At 44.0% G+C, this 22641-nt stretch overlaps 1 protein-coding gene across 3 annotated transcripts in view; it reads right to left on the bottom strand.

Moving 5' to 3' along the window:
- The window catches only part of SPTLC3 (serine palmitoyltransferase long chain base subunit 3), a 127020-nt gene that overhangs the window by 35492 nt on the left and 68887 nt on the right, over window positions 1-22641 (bottom strand). For all 3 annotated transcript variants that reach the window (XR_009535299.1, XM_060123132.1, XM_060123133.1), the window contains exons 7-8: window positions 17840-17945; window positions 8802-9021 (exon numbers count right to left, since the gene is read on the bottom strand). Coding sequence is in view for 2 of the 3 variants with exons in the window: in XM_060123132.1 (XP_059979115.1) it covers window positions 8802-9021; window positions 17840-17945 (326 nt within the window). In the remaining variant the exon portion in view is untranslated. The remainder of the gene's footprint in view (window positions 1-8801; window positions 9022-17839; window positions 17946-22641) is intronic.

Here is a 22641-nt window from a genome sequence, read left to right as displayed (position 1 = left end):
AAGTGGTTTCCTAGACATTTGTTTGGGTACCTAGCCCACACAAGCACTGGTTTAGTATTCAGGAGAGTCCAAAGAAAAATCCGGGATGTGTTTTTTGCCCTTGAGCATATTACATTAGCTTGTGCCCATGGAGGAGTAATGGCAGGAAAAATAACAAGACATGCAGACTAGTTTATGCAGCGGGGCTACCAGATGGCCGAGGAAGGAGAGGGGATATTACCAGCGGGAGTAGAGAAGGGAGGCTCCAGTGAGGAAGTAGAATTGTCTTGAAGAAAGAAGACAGACAAAGATAAAAAGAAAACTTTCAGGGGAAGGGAGCAGCAGGAGGGAGAGGAGAGAAATTAAACCAGTGTGGAGGTGAGGACCAGATAAACTCTAGCTGTGCCTTGAGCAGGAGACAACTGTTGGGATTTTTGTGTAACCCTATTTGGAGCGCTGACCCACTGCAGGATGCTGGCCCGTACAGTGGTAGGAATGATTCTCCACCTGCATGTCTGACCTTTGAGGCCAAACCTGAGGTCCCAGGGAAGCATGCTGAGAGCCTGAAGAAGCTCCAATCACCTCATTCTACAGCGATGGTGGGGGACTCAGAGCTGGTACCTGGAGGCACTCAGCCCTGGCCAAGCAGACCATCCATTGGCCCACCTTTCCTGACTCATAGCCCAGGACCCTCGGGGTTGTCCTGCAGAAAAGCTAGCGGGCCCATAGCGGCTCTGCATCAGCAGTGGGGTCTGTAAAGCATCAGCCACCTTCTCTCCCAGGATAACGACACAGCTTAGGATCCCACTTAGGATCTACTCTGATCACTCCCTGGAAGATGAACTGCGGAGAGCTCTGCTTCGAGCAGGCCCATCTCGTCCTAACTCCCCTTCACCGGCCACATCCACTCCCGCCTCCGCGCCTGGGACTGTGCCCACCTGTCACTTTTCTCCCTCGGGTTATGGGTGTCATGTTTGCTCCCAACCATGGGTCGTTACCCAAGCATTTTAAATGTACATAGTTTATCTTCCTATGAACGAGTAACTAAAGTTAATAGGTAAGTAAGTAGAGAGTACCTAAAGTTACTATGAACTTTCCTAAACGTTCATAGTAAAGTGAGTGGCCTGCCTTACAGGTGGTTGGTGACATGATGCCTCTACCTGGCCCGCAGGGGGAACAGGTAACTCCATCCTGTCCTTCCTGCTTCCTTCAATATGTCCTTCATCCTAAATCCCCTCTTCCAAGCTCCTGCTTCCCCGACTTCCTTTCTCCATTTCACACTCTTCATTCCTTTTTGTTGGTTTCTTTCTTCTTTTCCATCCCCATCGTTTCTACTCTGGTTCCCTCTCTCGCTCTCTCTTTTTTAAAATCTTTATTGGAGTATAATTCCTTTACAATGGTGTGTTAGTTTCTGCTTTATAACAAAGTGAATCAGTTATACATATACATATATCCCCATATCTCCTCCTTCTTGCGTCTCCCTCCCACCCTCCCTACCCCACCCCTCTAGGTGGTCACAAAGCACCGAGCTGATCTCCCTGTGCTATGCGGCTGCTTCCCACTAGCTATCTATTTTACGTTTGGTAGTGTATATATATCCATGCCACTCTCTCACTTTGTCCCAGCTTACCCTTCCCCCTCCCCGTATCCTTAAGCCCATTCTCTAGTAGGTCTGCATCTTTAGTTCCCTCTCTTTAGTTATTTTAATTTTAAATTCTCCATTCAAATCCTTTTTCTTTCCATTTCTAAGTATTTCTTTCCTTCCTTTCTCTCTCCTTTCTTCCCTCCCTTCCTCCCTCCCTTCCTTCCTTCCTTCCTCCTTCCTTCCTTCCTTCCCTTCTCCTCCTTCTCTCCCCACCCCTCGCCTCTTCCCTCCTTCCATCTTTCCATTCAGCAAGTTTGTACAAGGATGTGCTCTGGGCTACGTTCTGAATGCCGGAGCCCAAGAAGAGGCGGAAGATAGAAAGCCTAGTCCCTGGCAGCCATTCTCCACTTACATTAAAATCAAAATTAAGTTTCTGTCCATTATTTTGTTTAGTAAATCTCATAAAAACAGTGTTTTCACTGTATCTGAAGAGGATGTGTGTGATGTTGGCCTGAACGAAGGCACTGGCCACATGGTATCCAGGAAGTTCACTTTGACGATGGAGGATGTGGCGGGAGGGTCAGCGAGAGAGAGGCGGTCATTTTCCAGAGTAGCCGCAGCTAAGCTGCTCTTCACAATCCTCCGTGAGCAGCAGCAGGTGTTTTCTTTCTCTGCTGAGAGCTGGTGCCTTCCAGCAGGATGCTGGGGAAGCCAGTGAAGAGGGAACGGGTGGGATGCAGGAAATGGGATCATGGGGCTCATGTGGTCCGGAAAGATCTGTTTTGAGGAGATGATCTGACCTTGAAGGATGGGTAGATTTGGAGAGAGGAGGGGAGAGGCATAGACACGTGCTAAAATTAGTAATAAAGATGGCATCCTAATCAGCACAGGATGGAAGAGTCAAATGGGGGCAGAGGGAGAAGCTACTGCCTCCAAGAAAAGGTGATGAGGGGTTGTTCCCTTGAAGGGAGTTCTGACCGCAGAGTTACAAGACAGGCTGTGGAGACTAGATCACTTGGGTTCAAATCCTGGCTCTGCCACTTAGTGATATGCGACCATGGCCAAGTTACTAAGCCTCTCTGTGCCTTCGTCTCCCCTGAAAAATGAGATAAGGGTAATACTTACCTCAGGGTCCTTGTGAGGATTCAATGAGTTAATACACACACAGTGCTTAAAAAGCATCTGGGGGCTTCCCTGGTGGCGCCGTGGTTGAGAATCTGCCTGCTAATGCAGGGGACACGGGTTCGAGCCCTGGTCTGGGAGGATCCCACATGCCGCGGAGCAACTAGGCCCGTGAGCCACAACTACTGAGCCTGCGCGTCTGGAGCCTGTGCTCCGCAACAAGACAGGCCACGACAGTGAGAGGCCCGCGCACCGCGATGAAGAGTGGCCCCCGCTTGCCACAACTAGAGAAAGCCCTCGCACAGAAACGAAGACCCAACACAGCAAAAATTAATTAATTAATAAACTCCTACCCCCAACATCTTCAAAAAAAAAAAAAAAAGCATCTGGTACCTAGTGAATACCTGATGCTGTTGGCAATTATTGTTAATGGATTGCCATCTCAGAGATTCTTAACACTGGGAGCATGGGTTGGGAGGAGGGGACCAAAATGTAAAACTTCTTACGGTGTCTTTATTCCAGCTCCCTTGTAATGCTATAAGGTTACATAACTGCATGTTGGTAGATCCGGGCATCAAACCAAAGATTTTTCAGCCCAGCACTTCCTTCATCCTTATTGGGTGGTTAACAGTAGGAGTGAAAAGAAAGGAAAAGAGAGGCATTCTAAAGAAAGGAGAACCCAGACCTGATGGCAGATTGCATGACTGCAAAGATGGTAGAGTTGACAGTTCATTGATAGACCCAGAGCTGATATTCACTGGCTGCTTGAAGCTCCATTTTGAGAATTTTATGTGTATTTTACATGTATATTTGCATGTATTAACTCAGCTTCACAATAACGCTATGAGATAGGTATTATTTTTATCTCCATTTTACAGGTGGGATCACTGAGTCATGGAACAGATCAGAAAATTATCCAACCAAAAAGTGCAAAACGTGGCTGGATAACAAGGATTTGGACCCAAACAGTCTGTCCTGAGATTACCGCCCCCCTTGCACCCCCCCTTAGCTCTGCATTGTATTACTTCTTCAGACTAGAGGAGCTGGCTTGGCACAGGGTGGGGGATGGCCCAAGGAGCACAGAGAAGACCACCTTCACTGCTACTTATCCCTGTGGTGCTTTCCCTAATCCACAGAGATCGCACCTCTGGAGGAGGAGGGGAAGAGGAGAATTCCTAATGTACTCAAGTGTTCATAGTTCTAAACCACAGATTGAATTGTATCAGTCTCAAAATATTTACTGTCTATTACATTTATTTCTCCAAAGAAACTGGAGCCTCCTTGAGAGTAGGGAACTGAGTTATATACTTTATTATACACTCTCTTATAATCCATAGTGGTGGGTACTTAGTGGGGTTCTGGTAAATACTGATGGTCTAATGGAAAGCAGAAGGGTCTAGGGGCTAAGGAAGGATGGTGAGGGTCCCTGAAGTATAGAGGGAGGTATTAAGCTACATTCTTAGGAACAGGTATAGCAATATTCTCGTAGCCTTGGGGCATTGCTGACAAAGATCAAAGAAACAAAACAAAGCTGCCTTTGATCCCTAAAGGGGTCTTTATGTCCCCAACCCCCAATTTTCCTATCAAATTGAGAAATTTCACAAAGCCAAGGTCACATGCATCCTTAGTTTGAATAGATGCCTCATCGGCACAGTATCACTTCCTTTAAGCAGTAAGACTGTCTTGCCCATAATCTTATTTCTTTCAGACTGAGTCCAATTTCTCTCAGAATCTGAGTGTGTGGATGGGAGGTAATTTACCTGTGTGGTTCAGAAAGTGGGACTCTTGGAGTCCCCTCAGCAGGACACCAAGGAAGCCTCGGTTACTGGTTTTCCGATTTCCTCCTATCACTTGCCCACTGGATGCCATGAGCCATGAATTATGAGTTAGCTTTGGTCTTAAGGAGAGACCATGTTGTGTTTTCCTTCAGGCTGGGTTAGAGGTCTCTTCAGACCAAGGTTTCCAAGGCCATTAGTAAATGCAAAACCCTGAGCCTGGAGTTCAAGGACAAGGGTGGCTTTTCTCAGAAAGTTAGGAGGCTCTTAGGGTAAACATCTTGGCGTTCATTCCATGACCCCCATTTACTTCAAAGCGCTGTTAAATACAGCCAGGGCTGAGCACGCAGGGCAGAGCTGGCTTCTGCCTTCGTCTGGCGCCCAGGCTTCTGGGCTAACACTCACTCACGCCAAGCTTGGCTGCTCAGTCCCCTCCTCCAGAATCTCAGCCCTGCAACCTATCAGTCCGCAGGGTCACTTTTGCTTCATTCATTTGCAAATCTCTGGTCACCCAGTGGAGGCTGTGAAAGCCAGTGCTCAACCCCAGGCATGCAAGAGGACTCAGGATCCCTGCCTGAGCCAAACCGGGATCCTAGAAGCTGGGGTCTGCAGTGTTGACCCCATCGCCTCAGCAACTGGATTAACGCAAATTCAAAAATAAAAATAAGGAAACTAGCCCCATCAGCTCAGGCTTTCTTCCAAGAAGCCGTTCATGGCATGGAGCTCTGACAGGTGGAGAGGAGTAAGTACCTGACATTTCACCTGAAGGTCTTGAAAGGAGAGAAAGACTCACGGTGGGGTGTTCACGGATCAGCTACAGCAGCGCCGAACTCACAGTGGGCAAAACAGTAAAACCTTGCTGGCTCTTGAGAGACAGTTTTAGCAGTTTCCCTGAGGTTGGGAGAGTAGGTCAGGCCAAGGCAGTAAACTCCAAGAGTGGAGATGAATTTGTAGGACATTTTGTTACCAGAAGGCTGAAGTGAGGACAAAAAAAAAATCTCTACTCTCTGTAGTCGTATCTTAGCACCAAACCAATTTTTCTTTTGTGTGTTTCCGAATATTTTTTCTTACGTGACGCATCTGCCTTCACCTGTTCCCTAAAGATTTCTAGAGCTTCCTAGAAACTATTACTAGGAATATAGTCCCTGTGCCACTAACACTGACCTTGATATTTAAAAAGAGAGTTAAGAGCTAGATTTCTAGATTTTTGGACTCAAGTAATTATTTTCAAATCTCAAGATTTACTAGGAAGCCCTAGTTTTATAGTTTTCTATAGTTTTCTATAGTTTTCTATAGTTTTTATAGTTTTATAGTTTATAGTTTTATAGTTTTCTATAGTTTTTATAGTTTTATAGTTTATAGTTTTATAGTTTTCTATAGTTTATAGTTTTATAGTTTTCTATAGTTTTATAGTTTATAATTATTTTCAAATCTTAAGATTTACTAGGAAGCCCATGAGCAGAGTGAACTTGAAATTATTAAGATTTCAGAAAAATATAAAGTCCTAGTGTGTGCACTTTAACATTTTTTATGGTTAATTTTGTTGCTTTTGTAGTATTTAGTATCTAGAATGCTGGATATACTTTAAAATATCCAGAAAAAATATGTATGATGAAACTCTGAACTCAAATTATTTAAACAGATACTAGAAAGATTATTTTTTCAAACAAATCTGTAGCATTTGCCCAATCCTATGTCCTATCAATTAAAAAGCATAGTTTAAAACAAACTGAAAGTGAAAATTCTTCAAAGTCCAGGGGCGTAAAAACTATGATTTAAATGGAAACTATACATAATATAAAATTAACTTAATTTAACAAATTAAATGCACAGAGGAGCAGATGCATAAGTTCCATTAACTCATGGGCTCATTAGGCTAGAAGGTTTATCTGGGTTTATCACAGTTTACCTGGGTTTATCACAGTCTCACCAAAACGATTCCAGACAGGTGTTTACCTGACTGAGTTTTAAATTGTCAGGGAACGGCCCATGCAGACACTTTCTCAAGTGACCTCCTATCTCCTCCTCACCCTCCACATCTTGAAAACTACCCTGTGTTTTCTAGGTTTTGCATCTTGCTGTTTGAGGACAGTAGGTCTCTGCATGGGTCAGCCTAACACTCTCTAATTCTTGCTGCCACCTAGTGGTAAATTCAGAGACTGCAGAGTATTTGTGGAGGGAGTAGGGGGAAGGGGAGGGAGAGCGAGAGGGGAAGGTGAAGGGGAGGGCGGGGAGGGGGAGAGGGGAAAGGGGGAAATGATGAAGCCCTCTGGGTCTAAGTATGAACAAAATGAGTTTTTTTTTAAAGAGCAAAAAATGATCTACATACTTTTATCTCCCTCTTGATTAATGTAAATACTAAATAATTTTCACAATTGCTCAGTATCTACACCAAATCAATAGAAGTTACATAGACAAGAGCAAATACACTTTTAAAATAGTCCACCTGACTTTAGGATGGAGAGTATGTGAGAGAACCATACTGAGCTGGTCCTAAAGGGGCCATCAGGAGCCTTTGTTTAAAGCGGGTATCACTTGAAGGGACTCTAAGGGGGACATGATGACAGCTACCATGTTTGACAACATTTCAAGGATCCACTCGCTTCAGTTTATTCAGGTGCCTTTGGTTCAGGAAACAGAGTTACGCTTGGTTAAACATTTTGTAGCTCAGAACTTCTGCTAAAGTAATCACAAAGCCAAGTAGCCTGAGTCGGGGGCATGCCTCCTTTGAGACCCTCTGATCCCATTGCTTTGACAGTCGGGAAACGGAAAGTTTAACCTCTCACCAGATTTAGCTGAGTTTTGTAAGATCCTGGGCATTCCCTATGTTTTTAGCAACACCCAGCGAATTCCCACAGAGCAGTGGAAGGACGCTGAACAACAATGCTTTGAGCTCGGAAGAAAGTGATGCTTCTTGAAGGGTAAAGACCACTAAAAGCTCTGGACGTTTTAAGCATTTGCACATCTCATGGCAGGGTCAGTGGCCGTAATAAAATCTGTTGTTTTAAATCATAGGCTTTCCACAGCCAGACTGTTTTCGCCGTGCTCTCTGGTTTTGTCTAACTGGTTTACCAGGAGTCTGAACGCCTGTTCCTGCTGGGGACAGTGAGTGAGGAATCAGGAATTTTAGGGAAGCCATCGAGCCACGGGCATGCACTGCTTTTGAGCCTTCTTTGCCCTCCTGGCTGGAGCCAGCTACACTATCACAGTCTCTCTGGGACAGGTGTAGGCCTGGGGGAGACAGCTCTCAGGATTTGGATTAGACTGTCCTATAAAGGAGCAGATTAACTGGCTCTCTGAGTCCTGAAACCCAGGGTTTTTTTTTGTTTTGTTTTTGTTTTTGCGGTGTGTGGGCCTCTCACTGTTGTGGCCTCTCCCATTGCGGAGCACAGGCTCCGTCGCGCGCAGGCTCAGCGGCCATGGCTCACGGGCCCAGCTGCTCCGCAGCATGTGGGATCTTCCCGGACCGGGTCACGAACCTGTGTCCCCTGCATCGGCAGGCGGACTCTCAACCACTGCGCCACCAGGGAAGCCCCGAAACCCAGGTTTTAATATTTCATTTTTTTCTCTCCACCCCTTCCCTCTTCTTTTAAAATCCTTTCAAGCATTTGTTTTATTTTAGCAACCCCCTTGGTGGCATTGGCAGTAGAATGACAGGGATAACACTTAACAGTCTGATTCCTTCAGATCAGAATCTTAAGTCACCTAGACAAGGTATCAGAGGATGACAAGATTTGACCCATGGCTTATCCAAAACTGTGGAAGAGAATTAGTTTGCAGAGAAAATCTCTAAAAAAGACATTTCCGATCTTGCTACTATTTTGATTAAAACTCTGAAAACCCACAACTTGTAGCACAGGGTCAGTGTCCTTAGCATCTGACCTCTGCTCACTGTTTCTACCACCCACCTTGCGTTTTTCACGCCACAAAACCCAAACGACTTACAGTTCTGCAGCTTCACTTCTGTGGCTTGTTAGACATCATTCCCTCTTTCTGAAATATAAACCCCGCTGCCCCATCCTTTGTCTACAAGACTGACATTCATTCTAAGACTTCTTAGGTACTGCCCTTTCCTTTGTACTGTCTTTGCCTGTGTGCACAGCCGGTGTTGTCTTTTTATGGTCATGTGATTACTCATCACATGCTCCTCTGCGCTATCAGAGAATGAGCTCCTTGACCTTCTGGGCCTGCCATGGCTGTGAACACACGGTGGCAAAGGCTGCCCTCATCAGTCAAGTGTGTTGAACTGAACTGAAGCTCTCAGGGAAATCAGAAGACCCCGCAGACTACCTTCCGAGGGCATTCAGGTTTTAAACAGACACAAGGGATCTGTCTCTTACCTTCCTTCCAGCTATGTAACCTCCCGAGGCGCCAAAGCTTTTGGTGAATGTGCCCATAAATACATCAATATCTCTGGGGTCCATGGCAAAGTACTCCATCACACCCCGGCCGGTCGGGCCCACGGACCCAATACTGTGAGCTTCATCTACGTAGAGGTAAGCCTTGTATTTCTTCTTTAGAGCCACGATCTGGGATAGACGCGCGATGGATCCTTCCATGCTAGGGCATAAGGAGAAACGCTCATCACCCGTGTGTACCCTCCAGGGAAACTCTGTGTCACTCTCCCTTTCAGTACTTCTCAGACAGTCTGCCCTGACACCAGAAGGGGAAGACAGGGACATGCCATTCCTTTCTTCTGAAGGCATATTTTATTTGGTGGAGACAAACCTCTCAGTCTTGTAAGGCTGCTCTGGCATTATTTCACTTGGGGAAAAAAAATAATTTGCATTCAGTGGATTTAAGTGCTTTGAGTTGTTATAGCTAATTCCCAAGTAAACAGCTCACTGCATGGTTGATCAATTTATCAATATTAGTAAAGCTGACTAGCATAACTAGACTGACCATGTTGGAGTCTAGGTATTTTGCTAGTTTTAATTAAATTGCTCTATGTTGATGTATCTTCATCAGCCTGCTACTGTCTACTTGGTCAGTTCTGTCTGACCTAAACTCAGTGCTTGAATTGCCAAAGATTAAAAGAAGGAATTAAAAACACACAAAAAACTTTAAGACATCATACATTTATTAAAGCATGGGAGAAAGTCCTTAGGGTCTCCTGTTCAGTCCTCACTGAACTCAAAGGCTTATTCGAGGCTTCTGGTGGTGTCCCTTCTTTTCCTTTAGGGCAATGGTTCTCAATCTTGAGTGAGCATCAGAGTCCCTTGAATGGTTTGTCACAACACAGATTGCTGGGTCCCACCCACAGAGTTTCTGATTTAGTAGGTCTGGGATGGACTTCGAATTGGCATTTCTACCAAGCTCCTGGGAGATTCTCCTACTGCTAGCTGGAGACAGCACTCTGAGAACCACTGCTATAGATCAACTTTTGTTGCCTAAGTGCTTAATTTTTCATGGTATTATTGTAATTTGGTAAATTTACATGGTATTTTAAATTGCAAAAACACTTCTAGTCCTCCAGCAAAGGGAAAGATGGGAAGTAAATAAGCAAGTGAAATGAACATTGATATTTACATGACACCTCTTGGAACCCAACTGATTTAGAAGAACTCTTGTCTTTAATCAGTTCTCAGAACACTTCTTAAGCTGTGTCCACAGCTCACACAGTTTTGACTGCACTGACAGGCGAGTTCTATGAAAACACACAGAATCACACCCTCACCCCCATGAAGGAGCTTGTCAAACAGTTTAAGCAACCCATCAATTTAGTTCAAGAACTAGTCAGTTGACACAAACAGAGTTGAACTTCTCCCTTCTTCTTAATTAGTTTATGTATTTATTTAATGTATTAAAAAATAATTTAAGTGTTAGGTCGATTCAGTCAAAACAGTCCAGCTGTTACGTAGTTACCCAGACCAACAGGTGTTGGATGCTTTTTCTTTTTTTTACAGGACTTTATTTTTCAGAGCAGTTTTAGGTTCACAGCAAAATTGAGTAGAGGGTACAGAGATTTCCCATATACCCCCGCCTGACATATGCATACCCTCCCCCACTATCAACATCACCCACCGAAGTGGTACATTTGTTTCAACTGATTAACCTACATTGGTACATCATCATCTAAAGCCCATAGTTTATATTAGGGTTCACTCTTGGCATTGTATGTGAAACCAAGCAGGACCCTGTGGGGCTCCTGGGCACAAAAGCCTTCTGTCCCCTGTTTCTTATTTGTAGGAAATAGGTTTCAGCTTTCATGACCTACCCTGAGTTCCAAAGGGCAGGTTCAAACAGTTGCTAGTCAGGGAAGAGAGGGGATGCAGAGACAAGGGAAGAGCAGTCAAGAAACAATAGTGCGGCCTTGGGTCAGGGTCCTGGTTCTGCCTCAAGGGATACACATAACAATATCTTCGAGCTCTTCTCATATTTACCCATTTGCCAACTGAGGACATTTTGGTTGCTTCCAAGTTTTGGCAGAACTAAAACCCCCAACAAATGGAAGATGTTAACTACTTGATGAAGCACTCTTCATTCAAGAGAGGTCAGTTTGATAACCTCCAGAACCACAGAAGTTCATCAAAAGACCACCAAAGGCCAGATTAAAGGAAGGCAGGCCCTGCATACACCCTGAGCCTTATCAGCAGCTCCATCCTTGAACCATTGTTATAAAACTCCTCACCAAATCCCCCCAGGTTGGGACACACAGTTTTGAGAGCATTAGCCCCTGTGTCCCCCTTTGTCTGGCAAAGCAATAAAGTTATTCTTTTCTACTTCACCCAAAACTCTGTCTCCAAGATTTGATTTGGTATTGGTGCACAGAGGCTGAGTTTTGGCATCATACATTCTATGGGTTTGGACGAATGCATAATGACACGTATCCATCATTATAACATCACACAAACTACTTTCACTGCCCTAAAAATCCACTGTGCTTACCTACTTATCCCTCTCCACACCCAACCCATGGCAACCAGGGATCTTTCTGCTGTTTCTATAGTAATGCCTTTCCCAGAACATTATGTAGCTAGAATCATACACTATGTAACGTTTTCAGATTGGCTTCTTTCACTCAATAATACACATTTAAGTTTCCTCCGCATCTTTTCATTGGCTCCACAGATCATTTCTTTTTAGTGCTGAATAAAATTCCATTGTCTGGATGGACCACAGTTTATTTAGCCATTTGCCAAGTGAAGGACATTTTGGTGGCTTCCAAGTTTGGGCAATTATAAATAAAGATGCTACAAACATCCGTGTGCGGGGTTTTGAGTGGACACAAATTTTCAACTCCTTTGGGTAAATACCAAGGAGCATGGTTGCTGGATTGTATGGTCAGAGCATGCTTGTAAGAAACCACCAATCCGTCATCCAAAGTGGCTGGACCATTTTGCATTCCCGCCAGCAGTGAATGAGAGCTCTGGGTTACTGCACATTCTCTGCCAGCGTTTACTGTTGTCAGATTGTGAACTCCTAACAAGTGTGTAGTGGTATCTCATTGTTTTAATTTGTATTTTCCCTGATGGCATATGATGCGGAGCATCTTTTCACATGCTTATTTCCATCTGTAAATCTTTGGTGAGGTATCTGTTAAGGTCCTTGGCCCATTTTTTAACCCGGTTGTTTGTTTTCTTATTGTTGAGTTCTAAGAGTTTTTTGTATCTTTTAGATAATGATGCTTTATCCAATGTATCTTTTGCGAATATTTTCTCCCAGTCTGTGGCATGTCTTTCTAATGCTCTTGGCATTGTCTTGCAGAGAAAAAGTTCTTAATTTTAATGAAGTCCAACTTATTACACTTGTGCTTTTCACAAGGTCATTCTGAAAGGCTGTTTTCAGAGTTTAATGACATGAAGACCAAATAGAGTCATCTTCTCTTATAGAAGTTTGCAAGTTAATTCCAGTATTTTCTTAGAGTAATTGCTTGTTAAAGTTGTTTCCATTGACGGGGAGGAGGTCCAGCCGGCTGACTGCCTAAGCTGAGATGGTAGCCACACCACTTACTAACTGAGGACTTGGGCAGCTTATTTGCTCTGCACTGCCTCAGTTTCCTCGGATAGAAAATAAGCATGAGGATGACACACTGCTCATAAGGCCTTTATCAGAATGACTAGAAATAATATTTGCAAAGTGTCTGACGTATAACGAGCACCCACTGGGTTGTTCTTGTTCTCAGGTGGAGCTTAGGAGGAAATGGTAGCAATGAGGCCTAATTTGAGAAATTGGGAGCCCTTGACAATGCTCTGTGTTGAATTTTCCAGGAAGAAAGCATATGGGTGTCACACATAATAAATGGCTGTATGCCCTCAAAATTCTAGAATCTTCTCATCTTTTAAAATGTTCTAAATTGGTAACACAAACATGCTAAAAGCCTGACATGTCACAAATAGCCATTCTTTGTTCTGGAACTGAGTTTGGCAGGAACCGGAGTTAATGTTGAACAGTTTGCAGACACTCCGGGCAGCTAATTAGCCATCTTTGCTTGGGCCGATCTAGCTGATGTGAGGAGCCTGCTCACCTGGTTTATATTTCTTCCTCGAAGATTAATGACTCCACAATACTGCTGATTTCAGGAGTTAATGTAGGGCACACATGAGTCCTAGAGGGAATTCAGTTTTCATAAAGAGCTATATTTACCCACACTAAGTTTTCATTCTCTCAATGTGACCAAATTTGAATTGAACCTTTCCCTGTAGTGAGATACTGAGTGTGGTGTTTACATGAAAAGGCTATCTATGTTCTTGCTGCAGATTGCTGTCCAAGAACACTGCCAGAAACGATTTAAAAAAACCCAAACAAACCTAAGAACAGTGTTTTATTCTTTCTTCCTGAGTGGAAGGTTGTGTTTTCTTTTGACTTGAATAGAAAAAAAAAACAACTAACATACAACTGTAGGTAAAGATAATTCCACCAGTTAATGTGAAGTTCTGTGCAGGGACCTGAATGATTCTTAAACCAGCAAGTCAGTGAATAATTTCTTTATATCTTTCCTGTTACATAATGTATTAGCTAAGTAACAAGACTCCTTTTTGAAATCTCCCTCTCACCACCTTCTCCTCCACCTATAAACCATATTACCCACTGGCAGGATTGGGATTTAAACCACTGGTTTGCCAACTTACATGGTGGAAAAATCTCCTTGGTGGGCCCTGAGTACAATCCAAGGGGAGAAAGGAAGGTGGAAAGAAAGGGGAAAAAAGGAACTAAGCTTAATTAAAAATAAAGTAACTACTGTTTTCTTTGTCTTTGTTTAAACCACAGAGGTATAGGTGAGAGTTTACCACTGAAGATCTCAGTCCTTAAACTTACATTATTTGGGGCAGGAGAATGGCTTACATTCTTAGAGAAAATGGCATTCTGAGATTTCAACCTTTGTTTATATGTGTATTTTTGGAAAAGGTTGGATCGTATTTCTTGATTAATTTTATTTTGAAAGTTTGGGCTCCAGCTATGCTAGTTTATACCCCCAGTTATTTGGGACCTCTCTGCCCATCTCTAGTGTATTTTTGAATAATTTTGAGATTTTTTGACCACCATGAATCAACCACTAGGCTTCTCAGAGACACAAAACTAGAAGACTGTGACTTTAAAACAAGACTTAAAAGAAAATGCAGGTGAGAACACTAACATAATACTATTGTACTTCTGAACCCCAAATTATGGAATCATGGAACTCTACACTTCAAGTTTCAATCTCCCAATTTTACTGATGAAGAAACCGAGCCCTAGACAGGTTGATGCTGAAAGGCAAATGGATGACCTTGCATTTTCCACATTGACTTCATTGAATGTGGACACGGGCTGATTCTTCTGTTTCCATTGGGCCTCTGTCCCAGCAGGGCCACCTGGTTTGAATCCCAGCTCGGACTTATCTCAGTTATCTGCCCAGGGGCAAGTTATCTAGGTCTTGGAACCCGAGTTTCTTCATCCTCACAATAAACTTAGGACTACTGGAGGCGCTTACTCAAAATAGCACATGTGAAATGTTTAGCAATAACACACGATAAATGTGAACCCTGTCCTCTGACACCCATCCTTCAGGAGTCAAACAGCTTCGGCATGCAGATGGCCTATTGCTTTCTGAGTTGCAACTTCCTCAACTGAAAATAAATTCAATGATGAAGACAGCTACCCTTGGTTGTGGGTTTACGATGCGCTGGGCTTCTCGAAGCACTAGCTTATGCGATCTCATTTAATTCTTACAAAAGAACCCTATGAAGGGCACATAGTTATAGGCAGCAACACAGGATCTACACCTATGTCCCAGGCCTCCCTCCAAATCCTGACTCCCCTATAGTCTGTATATAAATATTAATACATACATGATCTAAGGATGACGATATTATTATTGCTATTATTATTATCATAAGTGCTTTTGTGGAGTTTACTGACTTCTTGGATTTGGTATCTAGCCTTTTCTACCTCGATACGTACCTGAAACTGTCTGATTTGGCTGACTGCTCTTTTTTGGAGTTTTGAAGAAATTGATTTATGGGAGCTGTCTGTGGTAGGGAGACTTTGCCCATGGGGGCAAACCACAGCCAGAGATAAGAAAGATCTGGGAGTGAAACTCTAAGGAGGTTTTGTGTAAATTCTAACAAGGTATACATCCATAATACATCTCTGGAAAGTAAAAGTACATTTGTGAACCACTGGTTTCACATTCGTAACCCTGGCCCTTTGGAAAATCTTGTGGGAAATAATTTCATTTTCTGGTGAGAGCAGCAAATGAGAACATCCATATGTTCCAGAACTCCACTCTAGGCTAGTCTCATTTTACGGACGAGGAAACTGAGGTCCCAGAAGGTACTGAGGCCTGTTTAAGAAGGGTCCTGTTTCCTATCTATGAATGAGTGCCTTTAGGTCACAGTCTCATTTAAAGACAAGATTCCTGCGCAGGTGAGAAAAAAGGAAAATCTCTGAGGAGGCAAGTCCATGGACAGTGGAGACTTCTCCCTGTATACATGTCGGGTTGATGGAGCTGCTGTGGTAGATTGCCTCCAAAGATGGTTGCCTGTAAGTCTTCCCCTCCCTGTATACACAAGCCAATCCTCCGATCAAGAGGTGGGGTCTGTTTCTCCTCCCCTTGAATCTGGGCTAGACTGGTGTCATGCTTTGACCAATAGACTATGGCATAGTGATGTTGTACCAGTTCTGGGCCCAGCCCTTAAAAGGCTGGCAACTTCTGCTTTCATTCTCTTGGAAGCCAGCCACCATGTTGTAAGGAAGCTCTAGCTAGACTGCTGAACGAGAAAAACCTACATATAGAGAAAGCACCCCAGAGAAGAGGAGAGAATAAGGCACCTCAGTCAACAGCCAGTTCCAAGAGCCCACGTGTGTGAGTGAGGTCATTTTGGATGTTCCAGACCCAGCCAAACACCCCATAGAAAGCAGCCACATGAATGACCCCAACCAATGTCACATGGAGCAGAGCTGCCCAGTTGGTCCAGACAGCCCGCAGTAGCATCGGAAATACTAACTCATTGCTGTGTAAGCCACCGTGCTTTGAGGTGGCTTGTTTCACAGCAGTAGGTCACTGGGCAGTCACCATTGCTAGTGAACCCTAAGCTGTGGTTTGTTGCCACCCTGTTTTGGAGCCGAAGTCCACACCTGTCTCCCCTATCCTCCTGATATCATGGTAGGACCTAGGCCCAACATAGCCATTAGCAGAGGGGTTTCTTTGTGTAACTGATGGGAATATTTGACAGTGAAACGCTGGTGGTCCACTTAATTTCAGCCATGATCAAAGTACTTAGAACACAACTTCTCTTTAGTGAAGCCAAGTTCTGTTTATTTGCAGTTGGGTTCTGTTTACTCTGGTTAAAGGAGATGCCCATCTGCTCTCCCTCCGCTGATATGTGCTCCCACCAGTCCAGGCTTGATTGACAGGTGTTTAGATAAGTTCTCCCCTCCCAGGCTGGCATCTGGCATGAATCACACAGGGAGAAAGACCCGTGCTTGAGGCTCTGACAGCCCAGAGTCAAGATGAGATTATTTCCTAAAAGTAGCAAGTTCAGGGCCAGTGAGTGGTTACATTATTCTACAGCAGGGTTGCCCAAACTCGGCGCTGTTGACGTTTTGAGCCAGATAATTCTCCGTTGCAGGGGACTATCCTGTGCATGGTAGGAGGCTTCGCAGCCTCCCTGGCCTCTGCCCACCAGATGCCAGGACGCCAGTAGTACTTTACTGCAGTTGTGACAACTGAAAATTGCCGGATGAGCTTGGTGGTGCCCCAGGGACGGATTCCATTAGCTGCAGAACAAAGGCTGCTCTATCTCAAGCCTCCTTTGCAGCCACGCTTCCCCTTGTTGGGAAGATAAGCCCTCATTCCCTTCCTTTTTTTTTTTTTTTTTTTTTTTTTTTGCTGTACGCGGGCCTCTCACTGTTGTGGCCTCTCCCGTTGTGGAGCACAGGCTCCGGACGCGCAGGCTCAGTGGCCATGGCTCACGGGCCCAGCCGCTCCGCGGCGTGTGGGATCTTCCCGGACCGGGGCACGAACCCGTGTCCCCTGCATTGGCAGGCAGACTCTCAACCACTGCGCCACCAGGGAAGCCCCCATTCCCTTCCTTTTAATCTTGTTCACTTTCCCATAATTAACCCATAGGAAACATTGCTCTTGCTTCTTCTAACATTAAGATTGAGAATTGATTTAGGAGTGAGTAACTCTGAAGTAATGTTTCCTTGACTCATGGACTAGGGCATCCAACAGAAGACAAACTTGGGAGCAGTTCCTGCCTTAGTAACGATCATCAATTCAGACATAGAATGAAGCAAATTCAATCACAAGCAGCAATATGAAAGTGCAGCTATGACCGGCTTAGTGGGTGTTTTGTCTGCTCAGCCTACAAGCTGTGGGAAGACTGAGCATGCCTTCAGATGCTAAGACCGTCTCCCCCTCTTCCCAGCTCTGCATCAAGAATTGTACTCCAGGTTAACCTTACCTTGAAGAAAATGTGCAAGCTTTTTGTAGTCTGATGCTAACAGTTGGCCAAGTTCAGCAAGCCTGGACTCTGGGTGCACTATTGAGTTAGGGGCAGCTGGGTGCCCACCAGCAGTATCTACTTTCCTGCCTTTGTCATAAAGGCAAAGAGTGTTCTGAGGTTGAATAACCCATCCCCTAAAAGCCTTTGAAACTGTGGGGCAGCCAAAAGTAGTGGAATCAATACAAGCTAGCAATGCTCTGTCAGGACGTTTCTGAAGACACCTTCTTAAGTACGCCAGCCTCCAGGGTGCTCCGCCATACGTATGGTCATTGAAAAGACAGGTGACCCAAGACCTGATGGTTCACATTGATAGCTCTGACTCAGGTCCCTTCATAACACCTATATCTAACTCATTTTTCCATTTAACTAGGAGAGGTCAGCCTTGCCCCATCTGTCAGCTCGCTGTGGGCCTCAGTGTGTGAATAGGTCTCCGGTTATTTACATACCTGTAGATGCCCTCCACTAGGATGAGAATCTTTTTCCAGGCTCTGCGGGTTCGAGGCTGGCCGTAGATTACAGCATCTCTCAGGAGCTTCTCTAGGCTTTGCATGTCTTTAAATAATACACACAAAAAATTGAGTCATGAGAGGGCTTTTCCTTTCCTCCTTCATTTTCTTTTTGCAGAAGGCAGCAGATATTTTAGGCTCAGCCTCTGACCCAAACTTTCAGAGAGCAAAGTCGAAGTCAGAGAACACCTTGGGGGACAGACAAGTCCAGTTTTTAGTAAAAGTTAACTCTGACAAGCTGAGTAGTCAGGTTTGTAAAGCCAGCAGAATAAACCTCTAGTGGGAGCACATAGTTTCACAGGCTCTTCAAAGGCTGTCCTCACCTGCCTTAGCAGAGATTGCAGCTTTACATTAAGTGCACTTCTTAAACTTAAGCTTTGTTGCCAGGTGAAAATTAGCCCTGAGGGATATCATTAACTAACACTCACCAATCGATGGTTTAGCCACCAGCATGGTAGAGTTTAGCTGGTTTTGCACAGAACGGCAGCATTTTGGACTGGCAGGGTCTCACTGCCTAAGTTTTGGGAGGTGGGTAAATGGATATGGTGTGGAGGCCATGTTCTGGTACAAAGCAGTCCTGGTTTCTTTCAAAACTTCAAGAAACTTTTGAAAGAATCATCATTTGGGGAATCATCATTTGGGGAATCATCATTTGGGGAACCATCATTTGGGGAACCAGTAAAAATGTAGATTCCTTCTCTCACTCCTAGAGATTCTGGACCAGTTCGTGTGGGATGGGGTCCACAAGGGTTCAGGTTTGGGGTCTTGGCACTCCTGGGTCCATCACTCAAAGCCAGACCTATATTTTGAGCTACATAACTGTTTTCCAACCACATTTTAGACAAAACCATGGGTACCTCAAAATAAGCATTTCCAAGATAGAACTTGTGGCAGATGGCATCATTGGCTCCAATTCCTACACTCCCCCAATTTGAGTCCTTTGACATGCGACCTCAGAGCCCTCCCACTAAAGGAACGGAAGATGTTTCCCTGCCTCTGGCTTGGGTTCAGCCAAGTGACATGCTTTGGCTAATAGAATCCAGGGAAGAGAGAGCAGGTTGGTTCCGCACCTCGGCCTTAAGAGGCCTTACACGTTTCTGCTTTTCCTCTTGTGCTTCTACCAGTAATATGAAAAGAACACTCCCAGGCTAGTCCACAGGTCCTGGGAGGGTACCAGGAGAGGCTGAGAGACAAGTAGGGCACGGTTAGCCCAGCCCACTTGCAGTCATGAGTAAGAAATAAGTGATATTTGTTGGATGCTACTGGGGTTTCGAGGTTGTTTGTTATGGGACTAGCTAAAGAATGCAGTCTCCAAAGGCCGTTCCTGCTCTAGACCCTGGCTATCTTCCTCATATGGCTTCTCAATATTCCCCAGCACACAGCCTCCCATCTCTCTTACGTGCTTCCCTGCTCTTGTCTGTCTGGAGAACCTCCACCCACCACGCAAGCCTCCACTCAAACTCTTTTGGCCAATAAAACAGACTTTCTTTCTTCTTTGTGTCCTTGATGACTCATCTATTCTGGATTTAAGCACTCATCACACTGCTCATTATTTGAGTTCATGTCTCTTCTCCAGGGAAGGCAGGGACCTTATCTTATTCATCCTTTTAGCCCTAGTCCTAATGCACAGTGCTAGAGCTAAAGTGATATATGATAGTTGAATCACTTGTCTTTTCATGGAAAAGATTGTAGACCAGGAAACAGGAAAGGGAGTGACACTTTGGGATCTAAATAGGAATTATGAGAAAGGATAATTGCCTCATACCTGCAGTAATATTTCTTTAATTAGCTGTGTTTTTAGCTTTTTTTTTTAACATCTTTATTGGAGTATAATTGCTTTACAAAGATGTGTTAGTTTCTGCTGTATAACAAAGTGAATCAGCTATACATATACATATATCCCCATATCTCCTCCCTCTTGCATCTTCCTCCCACATTCCCTATCCCATCCCTCTAGGTTAAAGACAGGCAGATAAATCTTCTGAGTCTTCACGTAAGATGTAGTGTTGTTTTAGTGTCACTACATCACTGACCACTAGATGGCAGCCAAGGAAACAGAAAGCAGCTTTCTTATTTTGAGAATTTCAGGGATAACAAACGTTCATCTTTAGACCTTTTGCTTTCGGCTGGGTTCCTAAAATGTTGAAGTAACCCATGTGATTGGGGGAAGCAGCTCCCTTTTCTATAATCCACCGCAGACCTGTTAGTCTCTGAAGGAAATAAAGAGCTGATGAATATAAGTATACCTGCTTACAGAGTTTTTCCTTCTGGGACTTGGAATTTACAAGTTTTTATACAGAAATGGCACATGGTGAGTGTGACTCCGATGCCATAGTAATAAAAGCAAACCCAGACTCCAGAGAGTGGGCACAGAGGGAGCCGACCTCCACATAACAAAGGCCGCATACGACAAAGCCACAGCAGCCAACATCATTCTCAATGGTGAAACACTGAAAGCATTTCCTCTAAGATCAGGAATAAGACAAGGATGTCCACACTCACCACTATTATTCAACATAGTTCTGGAAGTCCTAGCCATGGCAATCAGAGAAGAAAAAGAAATAAAAGGAATACAAATTGGAAAAGAAGAAGTAAAATTGTCGCTGTTTGCAGATGACATGATATTATACATAGAGAACCCTAAAGATGCCACCAGAAAACTACCAGAGCTAAGCAATGAATGTGGTAAAGTTGCAGGATACAAAATCAATGCACAGAAATCTCTTGCATTCCTATACACTAATGGTGAAAAATCTGAAAGAGAAATTAAGGAAACACTACCATTTACCATTGCAACAAAAAGAATACAATACCTAGGAATAAACCTACCTAAGGAGACAAAAGACCTGTATTCAGAAAACTATAAGACACTGATGAAAGAAATCAAAGATGACACAAACAGATGGAGAGATATACCATGTTTTTGGATTGGAAGAATTGGTATTGTGAAAATGACTCTACTACCCAAAGCAATCTACAGATTCAGTGCAATCCCTATCAAATTACCAAATGGCATTTTTTACAGAACTAGAACAAAAAATCTTAAAATTTGTATGGAAACACAAAAGACCTCGAATAGCCAAAGCAATCTTGAGGGAAAAAAACGGAGCTGGAGGGCTTCCCTGGTGGCGCAGTGGTTGAGAGTCCACCTACCGATGCAGGGAACACAGGTTCGTGCCCCGGTCTGGGAAGATCCCACATGCCACAGAGCGGCTAGGCCCGTGACCCATGGCTGCTTAGCCTGCGCGTCCGGAGCCTGTGCTCCGCAACGGGAGAGGCCACAATGGTGAGAGGCCTGCGTACCACACAAAAACAGAAAAACAAAAAAAAAAAACAAAAAAACAGAGCTGGAGGAATCAGCTTCCCTGACTTCAGACTATACTACAAAGTTACAGTTATCAAGACAGTATGGTACTGGCACAAAAACAGAAATATAGATCAATGGAACAGGATAGAAAGCCCAGAGATAAACCCACGTACCTATGGTCAACTAATCTATGACAAAGGAGGCAAGGATATACAATGGAGAAAAGGCAGTCTCTTCAATAAGTGGTGCTGGGAAAACTGGACGGCTACATGTAAAAGAATGAAATGAGAACACTCCCTAACACCATACACAAAAATAAACTCAAAAGCAAACCCAGTGAACTAAATTAGCAGTCACTTAAAAGTGAATATTCTAAGGTTTTCGAAAATCTATACACGCAGAAATTTTTATACTGTTTATGCAACCAAGAGGGTCACATACATGTTAGAGCCTGAGTTTGGGAGTTTAAATGAACCCCGCTAAAGAGATAAATTTCTCTCCATTCTTTTAATATCAGGCAGGACAGAAAACAAGCCTGCAAAAGACCTTGATGTGTTTTTTGTATTTTGCAGATGGCAGGAACTCATCGTGTTTGTCATGAATGGAGAGTTCGATGAGGAGAAGCTTTTAGCGGAACTTCAGAAAACGCTCAGTGTCCACACACTGGGATCCTTGAGCAAAGGGAAGATCAATCAGCCATTGTTCTGCCATGGGAGACAAACTCACTAACCTCTTAGAATCACAGAAGCTAGACAGAGAAAGATATGACTTCACTCACTGTGGGATTCTGGACCCATGTTAACATCTGGTAGTTTCTGATTTTTAGGTCCTTGCTCTATAATTCTACAGTGTGTGGGTCACAGACCTATAGGATTCAGGGGATTGTGGTTATGTTTTTGCAGGCCTTATGAGGTTCTACAGTTTCAGCAAATCACATGCTAACATCTGTAAGGGATTTTCAAATAATGATGCTTATTAAAGCACTTATACCCGCATTATGTTAATCCTCATGACACCTCTGAACGATTAGGTTTTGGTTTTTTTTTTCAGATAAGGAAACTCATGCCAGAAGGTTTGTAAAACCAATAACAACCAAAAAAAAAAAAAAAAAGACCCTAAGCCCAAACAAACCAGCTTCTTGTTGGAGTATACAGAAAATCCTGAGATACAGAAATTAAAAGAATATAGTTGATGCCATCAAGATGCACTCACACAGTGCTAACTGTACCATCATGTTACAAAGTTATAATGACACACTGTGGATTTGTAATCACCACAAATTTGAGTACCAACAACGCCTTAGACATTATTCACCACCAAGTCTGGCTCATCGAGGCGGGGTCCTTTGGTTTGTGACGGGCTGAGAGGAGGGAGCCGGCATGGTGGGTGATGAGACATGGCCTGGGGTCCACATTCTGGTGCAAAGCAGCCCTGG

This window comes from Lagenorhynchus albirostris, chromosome 15, assembly GCF_949774975.1.
Source record: "Lagenorhynchus albirostris chromosome 15, mLagAlb1.1, whole genome shotgun sequence".
Lineage (NCBI taxonomy): Eukaryota > Metazoa > Chordata > Mammalia > Artiodactyla > Delphinidae > Lagenorhynchus > Lagenorhynchus albirostris.
The sequence above is the reverse complement of the archived record's forward strand: the minus strand, read 5'-3'. Positions and strand labels throughout refer to the sequence as shown.